This window comes from Aquila chrysaetos, chromosome Z (assembly GCF_900496995.4).
Source record: "Aquila chrysaetos chrysaetos chromosome Z, bAquChr1.4, whole genome shotgun sequence".
Taxonomy (NCBI): Eukaryota; Metazoa; Chordata; class Aves; order Accipitriformes; family Accipitridae; genus Aquila; species Aquila chrysaetos.
Window position 1 is genome coordinate 41,528,520 of NC_044030.1, and position 23,489 is coordinate 41,552,008.

General features: G+C 36.1%; 1 protein-coding gene across 3 annotated transcripts in view; it reads left to right on the plus strand.

Moving 5' to 3' along the window:
* FANCC (FA complementation group C) overlaps positions 1-23,489 on the plus strand; it is an 86,942-nt gene that overhangs the window by 18,522 nt on the left and 44,931 nt on the right. For 2 of the 3 annotated variants that reach the window (XM_041120730.1, XM_030003324.2), the window contains 2 exons: positions 88-172; positions 5,748-5,842. In XM_041120730.1, coding sequence (XP_040976664.1) covers positions 88-172; positions 5,748-5,842 — 180 coding nt within the window. The remainder of the gene's footprint in view (positions 1-87; positions 173-5,747; positions 5,843-23,489) is intronic. The other variant, XM_041120731.1, reaches the window with a different exon arrangement.

A 23,489-nucleotide genomic window follows, 5' to 3' on the forward strand; every position in this document is an offset into this window, starting at 1 on the left:
TACAACAATCTGTATCATTAACAGTTCTCCTAACCTACTTTTGATGTGCAGTATATTATCTTTTTGTTTGTTTTTATGTTTTAACAGGATTCTATTGTAGCAATCCAGCAGTTCCCTTTAATTGGCCAGCTTCTAGGAAGGCTTTGTTGGAATCCTTTTGTTATAGGATATGGTAAGAACATGTAATGGTATTTCTGCAGCAGTTCCATAAACTTTATTCTGTAGGAATTAGGAGAATACAACTTGTTATATACTTTGATTTTTTTCCATAAAAACACAGCATTCTTTTTTACTTAAGTAAAATTTTGAGATGAAAAGGTTAGCCATGTTATTAAAAATATGTGGTGTTGAGAAATCTTAAATTTACTTTTGGAGCTAATTAATTTCATGGATTAGTTACAGAATCTTGACTTCAGAGCAGTAGGTTTTAAACCCAGTGAGTGTTTATGTGCATCATGATTTCTGTTCTTATTTTCTTGTTATATTAATTACATTTTTGTTAGGTTCTTAAATCAGATTACTTTCCACAGAATTTTCTTCCAGTTATACATCAGAATACTGTATTATATACTCTAATATAGAAGAATTAATTTTTCTGATACTTGCTTTGGTTTTTTATTAGTGTTTATTAGCTCTACCAAGTTCTGATTGTGTTTGTTTTTATTGAGTTTATTCTGAATGTGTGTTTTCCCCATCTTGCAAACTAGTGAAAATACACATAGAATCAAATGCAAAACAGTAAAGTGGTGACATAGGAAAAAAAGCATATGAAAAGCCAAAAGCCTTTTACTGGTAGCATACATGTGTGTAGGTGAGAATAAAGAACAGAAAAGAAATTGGGGACAGGAGAACTGTTGGGAGGGAGGACACCCTACCTGTACTACCTCACCAGCAGTTCCAGTGCATTTTTCGGGAAGTGAGATGTTGATATGTTGATAAATGACTGGGATCTACTTTTAAGCAGAAAACTAATTTTGAGCTTCTCTGTGAGCCCCTTAAAATAATCTTTTGCCAGTCTTCTGCTACTACTACAACTACAAAAAAAAGTCACATTTTGTCTCTTTTCCTTTATGCTTCCTTTTGGGGAAATGCAGGAAAGGACAATTTTTGTGTTCACCTGGAAGGACTTTTTAAGTCAAGCACAGCATTAGGCTAAAGTGATATGTCTTATGGTTTGGCTTTATCTTCTAGTCAGCTCCAAGCACAGGCAGAATGAACTTGTCTGCAAAACACATGCTAGGTGTGTGTTATGTCAGCACTTCCCTTCTGAAAGGAAAATTTGAGAAGGAACCATAGATTTAAACATAGACTGCTGTCGGAGGGCAGCAAACGTGTGCTTTTATGGCACCTTTTGAGAAAAGGGTTTTTATACTTTACAGACTTATTTTTATAATGGAGAGGTTCTCTTTTTAATTATCGTTCCATAACTGTTGTTTACAATTACGCACATGCTTTTCTTCTACTTTTTTTTGGAATATACAAGCCTTTGCACCATCAGTTTTTCTGAGCTGACAATATATTGTCATATAGAAAGTAGCTTCATCTATATTTTTCATCAAAGTTGAAAGCCATCTGTTTCTGCTTTTGACTCCTTTTCACAACAATCACAGCAATACATTCTTGGTTTCCTCTACTTCTTTCCTCTTTGGGATCCCTCAGCATTTTGTAAAGCAAGAAAAGCACTTTTTCTGCAAGTTGATCATTAACTCTGAAGATTGCAAGAGAACGCAGTTTTACTACAGGTTTTTTTTGGTCTCAAAGTTGCGGGCAAGCGAATTCAGAGAACCTCATTTGCTCAAAATGGAATCCTTCACTTTAATGCTTAAAGATGAGGCAAGGAGATTTTCTGACATCAATAGACCTGGAGATGTCTGCTTATACATTCCCACCATTTCCTCTTTCTGAGCCACCTGAGCACTCTTTGGACTTGCTGGTGTTTTAGATTCAGCAGATTTTCATTTTGTTTGGCACTAGTTCTGAAGATATTCTTTAAGATAGTGCTGGCTGTAGCAGATGCTGACTCTTAAGTGGGTTTCATGTAATTTCTCATTTGGATAAATAGCTCATTCAGGCATATGTCTGAGACCAGGCCACCCTCACAGTAGAAGGGACTAATTTTGTTCAATTCAGTCTTTCATACTAATGAATGGAGGAGGAAAAACATTATACTTCTGCATCATGTCCAAACCACAATACCTATCACCTTAGATGAATGTCTGTTGGTGCTGGAAGCTGACATGGCTGACCACTCAGTGCAGGAAGTGTGGTCTCCAAGGGAAAATAATCTCCTCATAAACACTCCTGAGCAGGAGGTGACCAAGTTAGCTTTATTTAGAACGCTAATGTGAAGGAAGCACGACCGAAGAAAATCTCATGGCTGTACTTGTGGTCCTAAATCACAAGGGATACATGAGGAATTCAGTCTTGGTGAGGAATTCCAATGTTTTTTCTGTGGGCTGGGGGATTATCTTCTCAGTAGGACCCTCCTGGTTTGAGTTTTGAGCCTAAATGTCTTGAATCCCAAACTAACACTATAAATGCTAGGGTATTTCTTGGTGGCTCTGTATGTCAGTATATGTGTGTGAGTGTGCATGCTTATGTATGCATTCATTTCCACAGAAAGTTCAGCTTAGCTAATCAACATTTTCTGATATATTTCAATAAAATTTTACAACAAGCTCTAAAGAGAATATTTCTGGCTGTAAGATTAGGGTTTTCTTATTAGTTCCTTGCATCTGGCCCCGTTCATGACGGGGTATTTATAAACTAACTGTATCATAGGATGATTGAGACCACACTGTGTTATGAGAAAAACATTGCCTTTTTTTTTTCTTTCTTTTTTTTTTTAATTTATTTATTTTTGATGTGAGACTGGCAGGGAATAAATGCAATCTGATTCATCATAAAGGTTTGGGCTTTTGTTTGTTTGTTGTTGTTTTTTTATTTTTAGCAAAACAGCTTCCACGCTGTCTTAAATTTCCTACAGAAAATTTTCATTCCTTTAGTTGGAGTTACAACATTAACCTACTTAAGAAGTCCAGTAGATAGTTGGTGACCTTTGGGGGGATATAATTTCCACCTTTGAGTTACTACTTTTGTTCCTCTGGATGTATTAGTTGGGTATTTATTTGGGTAGTGAGCATTCTTTCATGCCATAATAAGATCGAATGCCTTTGTTCCTATCCTGAGAATGGTTTTCAGTGCATACCATGATGGTATGTTTTCCATGGGATCACAGTTACTAGAAAAATGGGAGGAAAAAAACCCACCACGTAGGTTTTCTGTGGCTCTGTGTTTGGTCTTTTGATGTTATTATCTTTTGCATCTGCCATAATTATTTTTAAGATCTGTCCCACCTTATTCTTACTCTTCCCATCTTTCATCCCCAGATCCAAAGCAGTTGTGAAAAAAAACCAGTGAACCTGAGGGTGATCCTCAGAGTGTCATTGGGTACTTCAGCAAGATGACAGTATGGTCCCTTTCCTACTTTTCACAGATCTATGGGAGGCTACTTTGGTTTTGATTGTAGCCAAAAAGTAGTTTTGACTGGGAAAACTGTGACGCTGTACAAGTCTCTTATTTTTAGGGAACTGTTGGCATAGCTATGACACCAATATAAGTTGGTTTCACATAGGTTGAAATTTGAATGTATCTAGCTAAATCTGTGTAAACTCATTATGCTTTCAAAGTACACCAATATATCATTTATCTAAGCTTTATTTTTATCATTTTAGCTTTCATCATACTGATTTACATTTTTGACAGGCAACAATATATGCAATTCACTTAATAGTATGCAGCAAGTCATCACGTGTAGCAAAAAGTCTTCTCACCCAGAAGTCTAATTAAGCAGTAACATGCATTTTTTTCACCTCTTTCCTTTATTTTTTTTAGGTCAAAAGAAAACCATAACTTAAATAAAATGACTTAATGGCATACTGGGTAGGCATACTGGATACAAATAGGATGAGTCAAGAGAAGGAACACTTAAACTATGTATACTTCGGGATAGGCGACTTGGATTTGGTTTCACACCCCCCCTCCTGCCCCATCTCTTTCTGTATAGTTTGATGTTTTTAAAATATAATTCATATAATTGACAATTATCTAAAAAGCCAGACTTTATAAACAGACTAAATTTTAGTACTAGTAATTAATAATGTTTAAAATCTTCATTTTCCAGGAAGCAAATGGCTATCATTTAGTCGTTTAAACAAAGAAAACAGTATTTGTTTCTTTTTCCTCCCATACAATTTCATATCAGAGTTTAGGTGAAATGTTTTTTTAAGAAGATAGAGTTGCCTCTTAGTGCTTATGTCTGAATGCTAGTTGGATGTAGTTACAATCAAAGTATAATGATACTTTGAATATCTGCTGAGCAGTATGCAAGACGTCTCCTTTAACTCCAATATTAAACAACCTAGGAAATGATTACTCTTGTAAAAATCCATATTAAAAAAAATAATCCCCAAACACACAATGGCAGAATACCCCAAATTGTAGTCAGTTAAATGCTTACGTTTGAGAAACCATTTCTGTGCAGAGATGTTAGTCAGTGGGAGGCCAGTAATGGCCTACAGGCTTGTTGGACATTTATTGAGGAATACTGGTTTAAATCAATATTAACTTCTCTGATCACCTGGTGAAAATACAGGCATTACTTAATGGAGCTTTTGTTTTTTCTTCAGGCTTTGCCAACAAAGCACTTCTAAATAATATTGTTTATTACATCCTGTATAACAAATACACAGAAAACAAAAGAAATCACTTGTTGAGCTTGATAATCAAATTGTCTCCTAATATAATTTCTAAAACTCATGTGGTATTACATGTTTGTATTATTTTTACTTACTAAGTATTATATCAGAGCTGCAATACTACATCCAGTTTTCATCATTTTTTTTTACAACCGTGCAACTTTATTCTGGGATGAAATTCAGTGTAGAGACACTTCGTATCTGCCAAAGAACATTAAAAAAAAAAAGTCTATTGAAAACAAAGTTGTGGGAAATAATCATGAGTTAAATGGCTCTTCAGCTGCTTACTCCAAATAATCAGCTCCTCTGTAATAATATCTGTGCATCTGAGCAGTGACAGTATTGCTCAGTATAGTAGGTTTTTAGAGAAGGCAACTAATTTCCAACAGTGAGTTAGAATTAAGTAAACCCCGATCTGATCCTGAACAGAAAATCTCAATAGGATTTTTTTTCCATCAGCATTTAGCTATTCTGCTGTCTGCAGAAATGTACAGAAAACTTGATGTTTTACATTCTTGTTAAGAATGATTTCATACTTCACAAACTTAACTTTTTCAGAAGTGAGCATTCTTTAGTTGTGCAAGCTTTGGACACAATGTAATAACTATTTTACTACTGTTGATTGTTGTTTATTATTGATATTATTTAGACACTGAATTTAAAGTTCCTGATGATAGCTTCAAGTGTTATTTATGGAAATGAATCACTAGGTCATGCATGTTTCTTCAGACCATCTAAATATTGTATGGATTTTGAACTCTTTGATACCTTTTAAACTGCTATTGAAGGCAATGATTACACAAGAACTACATTTGAATAACATTAAACGTGTGGTGTGAATCTGGTAGAATAGAAGCATTATGAGTTGAGACTGATATTTAGGGCTTTAGTTTTGAGGATGAATAGAGATTGTTGTATGTAATTCTGTCTATGTTTTGATTTTTCTTTTTTTTTCTCTAAATGTATCCGTATTTGCTTTTTTTCCTGCAGATGAAAGCCAGAAGACTCTGATGTGGTGCTTATGTTGTCTATACAGCAGTGAACCACAGAACCCTGTGGAATTGAAGGCCAACAGCTGGATACGGGTAAGTGAATGGATCCTTCCAAGCACTGCTTTGAATTAAATTGATTATTTAAAGGTGCTACATCTATAACATAGAGACACTGTCATTTAAGAAACTGCTCCAAACACAACTTGCATAAATATTGTGTTGATGTATATATCACTCTAATTATAACAGTCAGTGCTAGTCTGCCATTTTAAATATTGAAAAGATGTGGCATTTTAAAGTGGGTAGTTTTGATGGCTTTTAACCTAGTAGATTCACCAAGTCTAGTAACTGTGAATAGTGAGCAATGACCACAAATCAGAAGGGAAGCGTTACTAGAAAAAAAAAAAAGAACCTTTCAATTAGGATAAAGTAAATAACCTGGAGAAATGCCATAGTTTGTTTTGAAAACAGCTTATATTTGCTCTTTAATTTTATTCTTTTTTGTTTTTGTTTAATCTCCTGCCTGTGAAGAATTTAATTGTATCCAAACTTTCTTCAAAGGCCATCAGAGGGGAGGGGTAGTGCATGTGCAGATTTATATTTAGTGACTTAAGGAATAATGAGTCCTTAACTTTAATCCCAAATTTAGGGTTTTGCATGGCACATCTGTTCATATTTTATATATTTCCACACTGAACTAGCAAAGCACATCAGCATGTGAATAACTTGCAGCACATTGATGCTTAATGCTTTGCATTGCTGAACAGCAATTTGAGGGTACAGTGTTGTTGGTTTTATGTCCTTGCATTCTCCATGGTCCATATCAAAATATGGTTAAAAATATTAATGGAGTTGCTAATGTATTTTTTTTATATCTTATAGTCCTCACAACTAGTGAGAATGTAGCAGCCGGATCAGTATTTATGTATGTGTCTGCTAAAGATGAAGATACTCTTAGGCTTCTCTAAGTAGTTCATTTCTTTCTTACTAGTTGACTTTGTACATGTCAGTTTATCTAGCTATGCATGTAATACTAGGATGTACAAATTATTATAAAATAGGTAATGGTACTGCAGATGTTTGTCTTGGTAAATAACTATTTAACTGTGTAGTATTTTGATTTAGATGGAGTAATCTCAACAGGAATTTCTCACAAAATTTTAGATGCCCTTAGGTGCCTGTATGTACCTATTTGGTGGGTTGTACCACACGCCATGAAATTCTCAACAACTTAATACTAAATAAATCACCCTTATTTTCTTTCTGTCTTTAACCTTTTTCAAGAGGCTTTTCCTGAGGTTAGTATACTTGGAATTCACAGTGTGGCAATGCTTGAATACCAAAGTGTAGTGATGCAAAAAAATTTCTGCCTTTTCTAATGTAGTCTTGCTGGTTGGATATATTCTTCATAATGACATAGGAGATGCACAATAGCATGCATTTAGTTATCAAACAGGGCAAAATTTGTCATTTTATTTGCTATAAGCAGCAGCATATTCATTAATGATGTTAAGTGGTGAGGAAGAGTTGTACCCAATGTTCTACAGATAGCTTCCGTTTCTGGGAGGGAAAACCCCATTTGTTTTAATCTAGATCAGTTGCCTTATCTGATTGATGTAACTGAACTGATGGTGTTGCTGATATAAGAAAAAGTATCAAGTAAACAAGAACAAACAGTTGGGGATGGATGAAGGTGGGACTGCTGCTTTTGGCAGCACTGCCACGTGAAGCTGCCTTAGGTTGGGGCTAACATGTAAGCATTTGATTCAAGCCTCATTGTAGTCTGCAGGAATTTTTCCACCCACTCTGTGTGTGTGAATCAACCCTAATAGTCATTGTGACTTGATGGGTCAAGAGTTAACCTAAAAGTGATACCGAAGAGGGCATGGAGGAGTTCAAAGCACAAACATTTCTTACTAGCTATTTTTATCGTTCAGCACCTCCCTAGTTGCTTAATGTGTGTGTAGCATAATATGATCTGAAATGTAATATGTTCCTATTTTGATGGGAGGGAAAGAAAGAGCTCTTGGAAAACTTCTAATTAAAAAAAAAAGGATAAGTAAGGGAGGTTGTAAAATGTACAGCATAAGGATACAGAAGTTGAGATTAAAAGAAAGGGTATTATTAAATTGTTTTCTATAGTTGTTAGAATTTCTTCTCGGTTTCTTACTATCCAGTGTGCATCATCACAAAGCTTTTTGAAAAAAGTGGTATTATCTCCTTTTCCTAATCATCATTGTAATTGCAGTCACCAGCAACTGTGATATCACGCTTGTCTGTACAGAAGAACCCAAGTTAGATATTTTGCTACTCTTGAAGGCTTTCTTTTGCCATGTGTGATAATGATTTATATTTAAAAAAAAAACCCATACAGTAAGTTGACACACCTAGTGCATACTTAACATTGTTTCCTCCTGAACTGCTTTATTTTCCATATTATATGTGTCTCAAAACATTGTCACAGAAAGGGATCAAGACACATTTGCGATGAGAGCCGTAATTTGAGGTTTACATCAGCTGTTTTCATACTGACCGGATGACCAGCCTCTGCAGTGGTTTGATCTGACCTCAGCCTTGTTTATAATGTGGTGGGAGCTCTTTACAGCAGGGATATTCACTGTCTGGTGGAAAAGACGCCAAATACACTGTGGTACACTATGGAAAAAATGGCCAAAAGTCTAAAATATATAGTTGAAACAAATTCTTGGGGGTGCAGAGGAAGGTAGTTTTGTGGCTACATGATAGTAAAGGGAATTGAAATCCAGAAATTAATTCTAAATAAAGGTGTGAAATTTGAATGCTCCTTAAAAGGTTTTTAGTATTACAGAAAACTTGCCTGTACTTGGAATGAAATGGTAGATTACCCAAGGTATTTAAGCTCTACCTAGAGGGTATGGATGGAAAGCCATCCATGACCACACAGAACGGGGCTCTGTGTCAGTCCATACACACTGACACAGGAGTCATGGAAAAGGGGTTTACATATAGGAACTGCTGTTCAGCTTCTGTGGAAGTGACCTTCCCAGTAGCCTCATCCTTTGGCCCTGCAGCTGAGAGTTAATTATATCTCCTTAACTTAATATTTCAACATACACTGAGGAGGAATACTCAGTTTTTAAAAAGGTAAAGTAGTTCACTGTGTATGCCAGCATGCATCGAATAAATTGGGACCTGTGGGTTTACATTTAGTTCATCATAGAAGAAAGAAAATGTAAAAAAGCAAAGCAAACCAACCAGCCAAAAAAACTCTACCCAAAAAAAACCCAAAAAATGAGGAGGGGTGTGTAATGGAAATAGACAACTTTACCTGCTTACTATTAACTGTTTAACAACAACAACAAACCTTTTTAAGGTTGCTTCCTAATTTTATTGGTTTTAAATGTGGCTTACATGAAAATTTTCCTCCCAAAATGTAAAGTTATATCTGATTGTACAATAATACCATCAAGTTAGTGGTGAATATTCTTCTTTCCTTTGTTTTTATAGCTATGTACATTGGCTATTAAATTACACCTTGCTTTTTGTCACTGCAAGTGTGAGTTCCAAAAGAGTACTTTGTGGCCTTTCAGTGCATCTTTGACGAAGGTCATTGATAGGAAGGCGATCTTAAGTCTTTTGTTGTCAGCTACTAAACTGCATTTTCAAAGCAGCAAAAAATGTATTTGATACTTGCTTACTTTTTAACTTTCGTGCCACTGTCATAGAAAAAATGTGTTGTTTTTAATGACAAGAAGGGTAGCTACCCATTGAACCACATTATTAGTAAGTTTCAGAAACCAAGATTGTCTAGGTCTGTAAGTCCTCTAAAAGAATAAAATGTGCAAAGAAATGACTTGGATTTTAATTAAAACGTGCAATGTAGACTTCAGTGTTTTTAGGATTAGATTTTGATTAAAATGGTAGAATTTTCTTTTTTTTTTTAATTATTCTGAATGTAAATGCTGGAATCTAGGTTCCATAGGTCTTCTATACAGCCAGATGCAGTGTAGGAAGCCCAGATACATGCTGCCACAGATTTCTCACTGATGAAATCAGTCATGACCTGGCGAAACCAATCTCTAAGAAAGTGATTTAGTTTCTCCAGCTGGCCTTCTTCAAGCAGAGTTGGAGCTGTGCAGTTAAGTGTGGTTCTAACATGGGCTTCTGTCTGGTGGGGCTAGAACAGCTGCCTTTCACTGCGGGTTACCCTTACCATCACATTGCAGCAACTAGAGAGCTTTTCTGAAGTATATTTCCATTTTACTAACTTGGTCACACCTCCTCCTCTGCTCTCAGTTTATAAACTGTGATTATGAATTTTTTATGTCTTTGAAATTTGTTTCAAATACTGCTTTTGTTGCATAGTTTTTGAAGGCCATACATACTTCTGAGAGTGTTACAGCCCATCCATTTTCAAATCAGGTAAACCAGGAACAGTTAAAATCCTTATTTTAAAATTTTTTTTAATTCTTTTTTTTTTTTTTTTTAAGATACATTTTTTCAATCCTTTACTTACCCTTAAAGGAATACAAAGGAACAAGACAGTGTATATGTAATAGCTTAACCGTAGGGGTGAAAGGCCTATCAGCCTTGGCACGTGTTTTTAGAGGTGGTTTTTGGGCTTGGCCAAATATTCCTTTCTGGAAATGTGTAGTTCTTTTGGTTATCTGTATCCTGTGCAAGGCTACATTATATTAATGGCCACAAAAGTAATAGGTGTTCTTTGTAAGAGTAATTTTTAATGGCACTGGAATTGTAAAATTATTTTTGTTATCTTTTCGAAAAATACCTACTGAAGCTTGTGTGTTTTATCTTTCATAAGATTTCATAAGTGTTTTCTCTTACCAGTGTTATTCTGTGTAATTTTTGAACTGAGGATGGTACGATGCCAAATCAATGTAAAAATTTTGATTCAGAAAGTTTTCATTTTATTGCGTTCGTTAGTGAGTTTCTAATTCCTCAACAGAACTGTGTAAAAAATAATGTTCCTATGAAAATACTAAAATTGATTTAAAAAAAAAAAAAGCTTCTAAAACTCTGACTTATCTAGTAATCATTTGTGAATGTTGCTAAGATGTTTCTGCTGTAAGATCATGGTTTTGAATGATGGTTTGCAGTCCTTGCCTCCCTGTCTTTGAGTTTAACTTGTCAATTTTCTGCTGAGATAAGCAATGTTTGTGGAAAGGTGGTGCACACCACTTGGTTCCAAATATAAGCACTGGAAATCAGAGACCATATTATTATTTCTTTTGGATACTGTCAACACTCAATGAACAAAGTTCACCACTTGAGAGTACCTCTTTGAGAATGCAGACATAGTCTTTTCAGGTAAAGGATTTCCATTTTGGCAAATTTAGTGTTTGCAGTAAAACTGCAAATTTTGCTTGCTGGAGTTTCTCTGCTTTTTAGGGAAGTAGGAGCTATACCAGAACTTCAATGTCATCTTGTTATTTTTTTAATAGCAAACATGGAAACATGCTTGAAAACTATTATTTTAATATGGTACGTGTTTAGTAGAACCACTGCTTGTACAGCAATGTTCGAATGTTTCTGGTAAAAAGGCTTTTGTGGAGGTTTTTTGTTGTTTTGTTTTGTTTTGTTTTTTTTAAATTTGAGTTATAAATCTGAAAACATAATGTCAAGGCCTTCTGTGTGGGATTTTCCCTTTAGTATTGTTACACGTGGATGACACATTAAAGCATCTGAATGGAAGTCTTGTTTTCCAGAAGAATGCAGGGCATATATACCTGTCCTCCACATGCCAACCTTTTGATGTACCTTGAAGTTGTATTTGTTTGGACTAAATTTGATGGAATTCTGTCTGGGGTATTAAGTTGTACTGAAGTGTTTTGCAGTGGATTGCTACTCCTCAAATGGGCCAGATCAAGAAATTTACTGCCAATTAAGCACAGGATGTATGAGATTTTTAGTGATGTTCTCCGGATAACCTGGTTTTTTTTTATGATCATCTTGACTTTTTAATTAAACTACAATTTTGAGTTGGTTCAGTTAATGAAGCACTGACCTTTCACCCCTACTTCTGAATCTGTGCCAGAATTTTCAGCAAAATTGGTTTTCAAGACCTTTGCTTTCTGTGTAGCAATATATCTAAGACTGAATGAATTAACATTGAAAGGATAGTCCCTCAGTGATGGTTCAAAGTGGAAAAGCTTGTGATTTACTGCTTGGGACAGATGCACCTGCATTGAAATGCTTAGTTACCTCTCACTATAAACTTGCACTTGTGTCTGGTTTTCCTTTCCTCTTTAGATGTCAAGTGCTTCTTTGCTCATATCTTGGATCATCCAGCTGTCTGATCAGGTGTTACCATATTTGTCATTCTTAATAGTTTAATTCATTGAGTTATTTTGGCTAGGCAACAATATTCAGGAATAGAAGAAAAACAACGCTGTTATAAAAACAGGAGTTCAGCAAAATGAAATTTCTTAGAATTTTAGGATTTAAGTAGACTTCTCTTTTGTCAGCCAGGGAATAGCTGCTCATTGATTTACTGGGACTTTGTGAGATTATTTAGTTAATTCTGAGGAAGTTTCATAGAAATTTAAATAGAATTATTACAAGAAAATTTAGAAAGTAGACATTGATGGAACTACAGAAAAGTTGTGGAGAACAGCTGAGAAAAAAACTGGAAAGAAGTCATGTTTAGAAAGGTCAGGAAGTGTGAAATGTATGTGTGTGTGCGTGTTTTCATGTATTTTGGCTTCCATTTGGAATGAGTTACCAGAGCACTTTCAATATTTCTGTCACAATGAGGATAGTAAGGCATCACAGTAAATCACGAAGGCACTGAGGGGGACTAGATTATCTTTGAGAAATACAGGGATTCTCATCATTATAAAGTATTCAAAATAGCTTTTATGTGAAATGGAAGATGAAAAAGGGAGGTAGACTCTATAATTCTCATTATAGAATCATAGAATAGTTTGGGTTGGAAGGGACCTTTAAAGATCATCTAATCCAACCCCCAGCAATGAGCAGGGACATCTTCAACTAGATCAGGTTGCTCAAAGCCCCATCCAACCTGGCCTTGAATGTTTCCAGGGATGGGACATCTACCACCTCTCTGGGCAACATGTTCCAGTGTTTCACCACCCTCATCGTAAAAAAATTCTCCCTTATATCTAGTCTGAATCTACCCTCTTTTAGTTTAAAACCATTACCCCTTGTCCTATCGCTACAGGCCCTACTAAAGAGTTTGTCCCCATCTTTCTTGATAGCCCCTTTTAAGTATTGAAAAGCTGCAGTAAGGTCTTAAGACCTTAGAATAAGAAAATTATATTTTCTTCCTGTGTCTGTTTTATGGGAGGAAGCTCATTTTGCAGGATATATGGCTTATATGTATTTGTTAAAATGCAGTGTGCTGAGTATGTGAGGAAAAGTTTGGAACTGGACACAGTTGTTCACAGTACATAGTAATGGCAACTTTGTTGCTTATTGTGATAGCTATTTACTGACTTAGGAACAGTGGTGTATATTCTTGCATACCGGTAGATGGCATTCTTCATATTACATACAGGTGCACATATGTTTGTTTTATATTATTATGTACACAGCTTTCCATTTCACAGCATTCTAATACATACTCTTCTAAGGGAAGATGAACATTTTCCTTTAATAGTAATCTCTAGATTAGAAGCCAGCTTCAATGCTGCCCAGATTGTGGGGCATTATTTTGAGTCTTAGCTGTTTAATGATGCTTGCACTAGTGAGAGTTCTGTGTTAAGATTCCTGAAATTTTTGGCAACAATTCAGGATACTCGGTAATAGGAAATCTTATTTAATGATCTTCTTTCCTGTATGCACAGTGCATGCAGCTGAACTGACTTTTGTCTTTCTTGCCCATAATTATTCCAGAGATGTGGAAGAATTCGATCTGTGTTTTCAGTTGTTGTTATGATAATGACTAATTCTTCATATTTATATTTTTTTTAGTACTTAGGGGCTTTGTATCTGAGGATCTGTTGTATTAAACACTATACACGAACATTCTTGGTTCTGAAGTGGTTACAGTGAAAGACTTATCATGCAAATAGGTTTAGAAAAAAGAATGAAAAAAGAAACAACTATTCTTTTCTCCAGCTGCCCCCTTCCCTCGCTGTTATAAAATTGCAAATAGTATTCTGAACAGTGCAAGTTTTTTTGTATTTCCGCTCCTCTGTTATTCCCTAGGCAAACCTTATTATGCTACTCATTATTATTCATGGTGACACATGTATGTATGGTCACACAGTGTATTTTTAAGGACAAGTGATCTGTCTATTCCAGAATGTTTTTAGTATGTCTGTCATCATATTACTTGGTTTGCTACTCCCATGTTTTAATTTATTCTGTCACCTTTTTCACTGCTTCTGGTTTCAAAAGTTTATTTGCTGTAGGCATGAGACTCTCCCCACAATGTCGGGTACAACAAAGCATCCATTTTGTTGTTCTGGTACCTTATGAAGAGTAAGCCTTTTGCAGTGCATTGGCACAGCAACTTCCAGCAAGCGTAACAAGCTGCAAAAATTTATACCGCTAAATACCAGTAGATGGCAACCTCTGTATTAAGTGATTACCAGTATGTACCTCACCCAAACATGCGTAGACTCAGAAACATGCACTCTCACATACCATTTTTGAAAAGTAGGGTAATTTAAATGTTGTTAGGGATTAAACTAATGGGAATAACATTGCGGCCTTTCTCTGGTTCCATCTGGATGTGTTTTGTTAGAAAGGCATTATTATGGAGTAGTTTGCTTTTAATTTGTCAAATTTGTCATGAGGATGACAAAGATGAGTGCTTCCTCTAAGGAAGGACCAAGTTGAACTTGACTTATGCAACCAAACCAATAGGTATAATTAATAGGTATAAAATAATGCTGTTACAGAGTAAGCATGAACAGGCCATTATCTTGAGTTGGTAATGAGAAATAGAAACTGGGAATTAGCTGTTATGCATTATACTTTCACTTAAGCTGTTCTATGTTACAAAAGTTTTCCGTTCTTCATTAGAACTAAGCACAATTATTAAATAAATATGCCTCATAAAAAATGGAAACAAAGAAAAACAGTCTACCAAATATTCTGTTGCTAATGGTTGCCTGTTCTGGAGGCTTTTGTGAACACGCAGGAGATTCTGGATAATTACAGTGCAGTGATCCCTTTTATGATATTGTTTTGTTTATATTTGGAGATTTTTAGATTATTCTTATAATTCATGATTGGTCAGAGCATTGAAGCACTTGGAACTTAATGTCATTTTAGAAGTTTTATTGTTATGCAATGCAATTATTAATGTTCTTATCATTCATGAAAATTTTAATCCAATTTTAAATCTCACATAGGCTCATATCCTGTGGACAGGATGGGAAATGCAGATTTTGGTGGCATTTGTAAGTTGTCAAGCCATTAAAGTTGCATCCAAAAAACCTGAATGTTGTATTTGACTTGTGAGTTAAGGAATAATGAGGAAGCATATTAACTTTCTGAATAGGAAAAGCTGGCTTTAAAATGTTTCCCAGATATAAGGGGAAAACATAAAAGATACTGCTTCTCAATTCTGTGTTTAAAATTCTCTTTACATAGTTTTATTTTTTATGTGTGAAGCTAAATTTACAGGGTTTTTTTGTTTTAAACTTGATGTGTCCATTTAATAACTAAGTTGACTAAATAACAGCAAACGTACCTGAGTGAATGTAATTGTCACAACAGTTAAACAGATGGTTTTCCCATTGTTTATTTAAGCAATAAATGATCAGAAGCATTTGTGCCACCCTGGCTTCTGGGTAGTTCTCAGTCCACCATGTTGTATAAGGAAGTTTAAAAATGTAATAATGGCAGCAACTATAAAATTGCGTTTTGCTCACCTAGTCCACCTCTCTTGGTACAGAGCACACTCTTAGACTAGATCTCAGGAGCAGAATGAAACAGGTATCTGAAGGGCACTTTATTCTAGAGTGGTTTTTCAGTTATGTATACTAGCAAAAATTAAAAAACTATTCTGACTGTAGATAGAACAGGTTAAATGCCAACACCCCACCCTCTGTATAGCTGAAAGGACATAGAAGACTCAGATGTGCCATTTAGTCAAAGGCCATGGTATTAAAAACCAGAAAAGCCAGAAGGCAGATTTCCTCGTTGTCATTATTTGAGATAAATTAATTGGTGTTTTAAAATAATTTTCAGTTAATTCAACTAGTGGAAGCTGGGTGAATTGTAATTACAGACATAAGTGCAAAAGCTATACACACATGTATTGTGTAAAATGAAACATAAAAATGAGATGGTTTAGAGAATGCATGAGGAAAGTGAAAATAGTAAATTCGGTAAAACAGTTTGTAAATAAGACTGAAAAAAAACCAGTCTTAACAAACTTGAGGCCTGACTCACAGGTTAGAGATCACAGTGTGATCAGGATTTGGAACAAGTGGTGAGACACGTTAGCAGGTGTAGACCTAACTTCTGATGCCTTGTATTTATGAAGCAGCAATTTGACAACTAGAATTTTGTCAAAAGCAAACAAAAAAGCTTGTGTCAGTCAAAGCTAAAGCATGGGAAGATGGAGCACTCATTTTGTCAGAGACAGTTAGCAAATCAAATCTGCCATGGGGAAAAAAAAAACCAGATGAGCTTGGTGGAGCTTCATAACTTTTGCCAGGAGCTGCAATAGTGGGCAAAAATAAATAAATAATAAAATCTTCCAATTCAGGAGAGTAATACTCAAAGTGCAGAATAAAGCTGAAGAGGCCTAAGTATTCCGTGGCTCTTTCCTGAAGGCTGGCTGTTCTGAAGAACACTGGAGTGGTACATTTGTTGGCCATGTACAAAACCAACGCAAACCAAAACTACTGAAAGATTACTAGATTAAATATATAAAAGGAGAATATCTGATAATGACACACAAGGAGACACCTTTCTGATTGGATGCCAGATATTAAACTTCCTGTAACGTCAGGGTCACTCTTAAAAAAACAGAGCAAATGTTATCAAGTTCAGCCCTTTCCATGGGGAAAACTGCTTCTGTTTCCTTGGCTGTCATTTGGGTTGGGTATAGCAGTCAGTTTGTGTCACCAGAATACAGCAACATTTTTTTAAAAATCAAGAAGTTCTATGAATCTGGAAGAAAATAATAGTAATACCCAAACCCAACAATAAAAAAATATGGTCAGAAGCTCCAAGCCATGTTTGAAAGAAGCAGAACTTCTGAGTTAAATGAAACAAGCAAAAATGCCTTTGCATAGTTGTAACATAGCTGTGGAGAAGTGTATAGCAAGACAGATTGTACTAAGAGGAAGAGTATCATGTATGTGGATGGACTGTATAAAAAGTCTTCAGAATGCAGTTTGTGCACTTAATCAAGCTGCCTGAACCGTCCTTACGAGTGTATCTTTGTGCAAAACTGTTTAATAAATGTTCTGCGCAGTTTGTGAAAAGAGTTTGAGAAACAGAAGGGATTAATTTAAGAAAAAAATTCCTCAATTATTGTGACCATCTCTGCAAGAAAACAGAGATGATATCACTGCAGTAATGTCAGTTAAAATAGGAAAATGCTGCTGTTTGTATCATAACGAAAGCAAGAGTAAGAATTCCTACTCTTTCACTGGCCTCAGCTCATGCAGTAAAATGTTTGGGGTTTTTTTTGAGATGGAAGTTGAGCTTCAGCTGAAACGATAATAAACCAATTGTGGCCATTCAGGAAAAAGGTCTGAGGATAAATTTAGTAATCAAAACACTTTTCACCTCTAAATATAGCATTGTCAAAGGTAAATTCAGACCTTGGACAGAGTTGCTGTTTACTGGAAAAATCCAGTAACCATTTGGAAGAACCTCAGTGAGGCAAAACTTAGATGTAGATCAACTGTTCTAATTTGTGTAAGATCTGAGAGTATTTGAGACAGAGGCTAATTGAAAAGACTTGCTAGTGGCACCTTGTGAGGTTGAGTATTGAGGCCATTATCTGACAGAGACAGTTGAGTGTAGGTACATGGACGCTGACACTCTTGGTGTGAGGGAGCGCCAAGGGTGGGCTGCTCCACGGGGGAAGGTGAGCCGGGATCCCCCAGTGACTAGAAGGCAAGTGCAAGCTGTGGCTTTACACAGAAATGGCGCAGCTGCACAAGAAGAGCAGAGCAAGTCCGGTGACAATCGCCAGGGTCAGCCATGAGTCCAGTGATCGCCAGACGAGGTTCACAGTGATGAGGCAGGTCCAAGGTCAAGCCGGGAAGTCACGGCCATAGCTCAGGCCAGGAACAAAAGCTTTGTTTGCCTGTGCTTACATGCAGTTCTCAAGTGAAGCCAGAAGGACCCAGCTTCTTACAACTCTTGCTCACACAGCACTCTGTGACACCCGGCCTTGAGCACAGGCAGCCAAACCCCTAGGAAGGAGGGATAAGGAAGATGCAGCTAGATGCCTGTTCTGTTCGTACAAGCTTTCCTAAGGCTTCTGCATTTGACTGTTGTCAGAGACTGGATACTAGCTAGATAGAAAGCTATTTTTAACCTATTTCTATTCCTGTGTAATTAAACTTGTCTCATCTCAAACGTACCATGTATAATAATTGTTAGAGGTAGCATTAGGGAATGTAGTTTAAGAGGTCAAGAATGTAATTTAAGAATACTAGTTCAGAGGGTCAAAACAACATAGTTCTGATTATTGCTGTTAGTTTGAGAGGGCAAAGGGAGGGTATTGCAGTACTCTGGTGGTTTCTTTAAGACTTGTCATGGTGGTTCCTTTAAGACACTGGAAAAAAAATATTAAAAGATAAAAATAAGGCTTATTGACAGATTTAAGAATTCTTGGTTTTGACCGAGCTGTTTTAGACTGGTCTCAAATGAGTATGACATGATACAAAGAAATCTGTTAAGGCTTATTTCAGAAGATGAAATTGCAGGCCAAGTGAAGTGAGAATCCACTAAAACTGGGTAGGCATAGATTTACTTACTTTTTAGAAAAATAAAAGTACTTTTCATTATTGCTCTATTTCCCAGAGATAACCTCCCTATAAGATACTATATTTAATAAAGTTTTTTTTCCCTATTCACTTATACTGAATATGCTATGGCTATTATAAATATGTATAGCACTTGAATTATTAGTCTATATAGTATATTGGTAGGCCCCAAATAAGTAGGCTGTTTTTGAGGTTTGCCACACTAGTGGTGTGTGGTGGTTTTTTTTGTTTTGTTTTTTGCTTTGTTTTCTGATTGAGATTTTTTTCAGTCTTACTTTTGCCTTGAATTATTTTTGAGTGATACAATGTGAGGTTTCTGCGGATGTGAATTAGGAGAACTAAAACTTTGCATGAAGAGTCCTAAGAAGGCTTAGGCAGTTAAGCTAATTTTCCTCTATCTTTCAGTTGCCACTTGCATACAAGAGGTAACCAGACAATCTGTACACTGTGAGAACAGCTCCACAGATGGTGATAGAAAGGACTTTAGTGGGGAAGCGGGACAGATTACTATGTGTGAATTTTTTTCTGCCCAAGGGTCACAGTGTGTTTCTCCTGGATGGACAAAGCAAAGTTTGTTTATTTAATGTCTGAAACACAAAGGTGAGTGTAGTCATTAGAGATCGAGAATAAACTGACACTGGGATGTCGCAATCTAATATAAGCTTGCAGGAACTGGAAGTAATCTGGTAGATGAAAGAATCATCTTGTGGTGTGGAAAGTGTGTGACAGTGAAGAGCTTTATCTGCTCTCCAGACACTTTCCAAATTCCTCAAATGTGAAACCCCAGAGAACGTTCTCTATCCAAGCATTCTCTACTTTGTTTAATTGGTAAGCAAGAGTTCCACACAGGAACTCTAGATGATTTGATCTGATTAGTGTGGTAATTTGTAGCCATTACAGACTGCTACAATAAATAAGAGAGGTTGACTAATATATTTTGTAGTGGAGCAGTTTTTTCTGCCACATAGAATTTCAAAGTCTAATCTTGAATTCCCTTATGAACACTCTCTTGCTGTAAGTACCAGTGCTTCATAATAGCTCATGCCTATGATCAGATGTTTGGCTTTCCTTGGCACCAGTGGTTTTTGTGAAAGTCCTCCTCCTATCAGTCGGTATCTCAGGAGGTTTATTCTCTTCCATCAAGACACCTTGCTATGAAAAAGTGCCTCAGCAGCTCAGGTTCACATACACATCATTACATTTTAATCATCATGGTTCTTCAGGAAAACAGTGAAAAATATATTCTCCACAGGTACACTCTCTTGAAGTAATAGGGGGACTTTAGGATTGACTTGGTCTCCATTAGCATAGTTCTTTCATGACTTCCTTCCCCCTAGGTAGGACTTAACTCTGTACTGTCATACTAGAATCTCACGTGGAAGTTTGAGTCAAATGTCTTTACTTCTTATACAAGACTTCACACTGGGGTCCTTTAAGCTTCAAATGTACAATTGGTTTCTCAATGTCTAATCCACTCAGTCAGCTTTTCTGCATCCAGTAATATCCTTTCTCCTGTGATGGTGAATCCTTCAACATCTGTCAAGGGAGCTGGTTTCACTTTTTACCTCATTAGTCCAGGCGATTGTTGTAGTGACCTAGTGTTGGGCAGGGAGACAATTTCACAGTCTGTGAACAATTTTAATGTTTTTGTTCTCCTGTCAAAAGAAGTTTGCATATTAACATTTGAGAGTTCAAGGCTGTTTGTAATCCAATAACCAGATGATAGTGGGTAAGGTTTTAAAGCATTTTGCCTAGGTAAAGAGAATGATAAAACATGATCTTCTCTGAGCTGAGCAGTAGTTCATACTGTGAATCATCAAACCCACTTGTCTGTCATTTCTCCTTGATTTTTATGAAGGTGTTTTTATGATGCAAGATTATGAGCTGGAGACCCAGGATCTGGGTTTCCTGAGGTGAACCATTTTGCCTTGATAAGGAAGAAGAGACCCTTTTGCCCAGAACTTCTCCATATCTTAGTTTTTTACTCTTTCCGTCCTCATCTGTTGGTCAGAGACTGATACACCTTCTCCCACATGCTCCTCTTTTTCCCCAGGATCAGTTGTTGTTTAGTGTTTGTGTATCTTAGCCTTTTGGGGCTCAGCTGTAGTTCCTTCCTGTAGATTTGGCTCAGATTCACTTGTCTGTTTTCTTCTCCAAAACTCATGTTTAATAATTCTTCACATTTAAGTTTTTTTAAAAATAAAAATTTCTGTTGGTCTCCCCATTTGTTTTACTTCAGTTGCTGAAATAAACATGGCATAGTGCTTATATAAAGAAAATGTCCATAAAGATGGTGAGTTCTGTTACGATATACTGTAGGAGTGCAAAACTATTCAAGTGATCCAGGCACACTCCACCAGAAGTTGGGCCTCATTCCAGTATGTGTGGGATGATTACTTGAAGTTCTGTTCATACCTTCACCAGACGATAGGTCATCTTGGAGGGTCCATGAAACAATACCATCCTTGGCAGAATGTCTTTTTCTAAGACAACGCCAAGATCCTTTACTAGACCGCAGTTTCGCACAGTATGAATTTGCATTCAGGTAAGTACTCAAAAGTGAGAGAAGGTTTTCTCTACCACCTGAAGAGCTGTTGTCTGTTGAACATTTACTAACTTCCTTACCAACTTCTTTCTAGTAGGAATTGAATTTGTTAGGGTGTATACTACCCTTCTGAGGTCACACATCTACCACAAGGTAGGGCAGGGTATGATACGCTCCTTTTGCAAAACATTCACTTTTCCTTGAATTCTCTTTTGATGGAATAGATGTTTGCATGCCAGCACATGTCAAAGAACTGCAATTGCACTGTATTCTATATTTTTCAGAAGAAAAGGAATGACATTAATGGAGAATGTGACCATCATAAAAGAACATTTTTTGGCTTGCTTTTACTATTGTTGCTTATAAGCTTGGTTTAATATAAATTAGATCATTGTGATTTAAGGAGACAGTGTTCCATCTCTTCATTCTCTCTCTAACATTACCAACTTTAATACAGATGCATTAATTTATATGTGAAGATGTAGATTGTACATTGGAATTATGATAGTCTTTTCTTAGGTGAAGAGTGTTGATTTGATTTTGTGGCCAATATACTTATCATCTTTTAATAAAACTTGCTACGTACTGTTTTTATTTATATGCACGCTTTGTCAGATGGCTAAGAACACCTCAGAAAATTATGTTAGAAAAGAACATATGTTAAGCATAATCCAAATATAATGTAAAAAGGTTTTATCTTTTTTTTTTTAAGTATTCTCTTGTCTTTATAAAAGCAAGTCTACAAGCTCACATTTTTCTAGGAGATGGGAATTCAAGGTAACACAAAGAAGATATTTAGTGCACAAATTATAGTAAACCTCAAAATCTGTTCTTTAGCCTGCTTTATTAAGTTAGGAAGAGCCTAAATCATCTGTCATTCCACAAGGCCAAATGGGCCCCAAAACCATTTGATGCAGAAAAATATTAAAATAATGTTGGGTTTACAATAAATGATGTCTCTATGAGATAAGAATACAATATTAAAGACATATATGGGTAATGCATCTATTAAAAAGCTTATGAATTACTAGAGGTCATACTGAGAAACATGTTTTTTCTTCCTTATCTAGACAGTTTTGAAAGAGGGAGATTAAGAGCTGAACTGAGATATTTGGGTTAAAATTATGAACCTGCTATTTATTATTGAGAAAGTTAGAGGAGAAAGAATCTTTGTCATAGAGCATAAGTTTTAGCAGGGTTTTATTACAAATACAATGTTTGAAATTTTGTTTTTGTTGTTTCCCCCTTCTAAGGGGAGAACACTAGTTTTAGTAATACTCAGACTAAGGTAAATAACTAGTTGCTTTAGACTATTTCTTATTTTTGTGATAGTATCACTATAATATTTTACCGTAGTTAAACTACAAAATAATCAGAAGGGAATGCCAGTTTAAGAGGGAAGTGGAGACATGGAGCCAGGGGATCTGGTTTTCCCTAGCAGTTGTGGGAAGAGAGAGGTCTGTGTTCCAGGGGGCATGCGTCCAAGAGAGAAATGGAAAATGTTAAGTCTCCTGGAGGCCAAAGTAGTTGAAAGCTACTTAATCACTTTCTGAGACTCACTCTTGTGGTTTTAGGGATCTTATGGCTTTTTTGGTATGTTTGGAAAAGAGGAGTTGTCATTCCTCCTCTAACCTGTGCAAATAATCATCAAGAACTTTGATCACTGCAAAGACCGTAGTGTATTCCTTCAGATGAAAGACATCTGATGGTGATTAAAGTATGTATCTTGTTTATACTTTTCCTATTAATTTTTTCTGTATTTTTCCCTCGTCATTCAGGAGTCCTTGTGGCACTTTTCCTCAGTCACTATATGTGGAAATTACCCTTGCCTCTAATCAAAGGTTTATATCAAAGAAGGTCTAAAGACATTTCCTCAGGAAGTGGTCTGGAGTGGGTAGAGATGAATGGGCTTTTACCCAGTCCTTGATTTTTTTTCATTCAGCCTTGCTTTTGGTACATCCTTCTTCCCTCCTTTGCTAGGTGGTGGCACACTGGTTAGTTTAACACTTCGTATTTATAGCCAGTAGTCAATCTGTGCTTTTCGCAGGAGCATCTGTGCAGCCAACTCCTGGCAAAATTGCTGAAATGGTACAGACTGCCTCATAAATTTGGTGGGAAAGAGTGCAATAACAGCTACATGTTATGCTTCCAACATCAGTGTTGTACTGCTTAATTTTGTGTGATAGAGCACCGAACCAACATCACGAGAATGCATGGAATATAAGTTTTGAACTTTTTTACTACTTATTGCAGAGATCAGAATTTG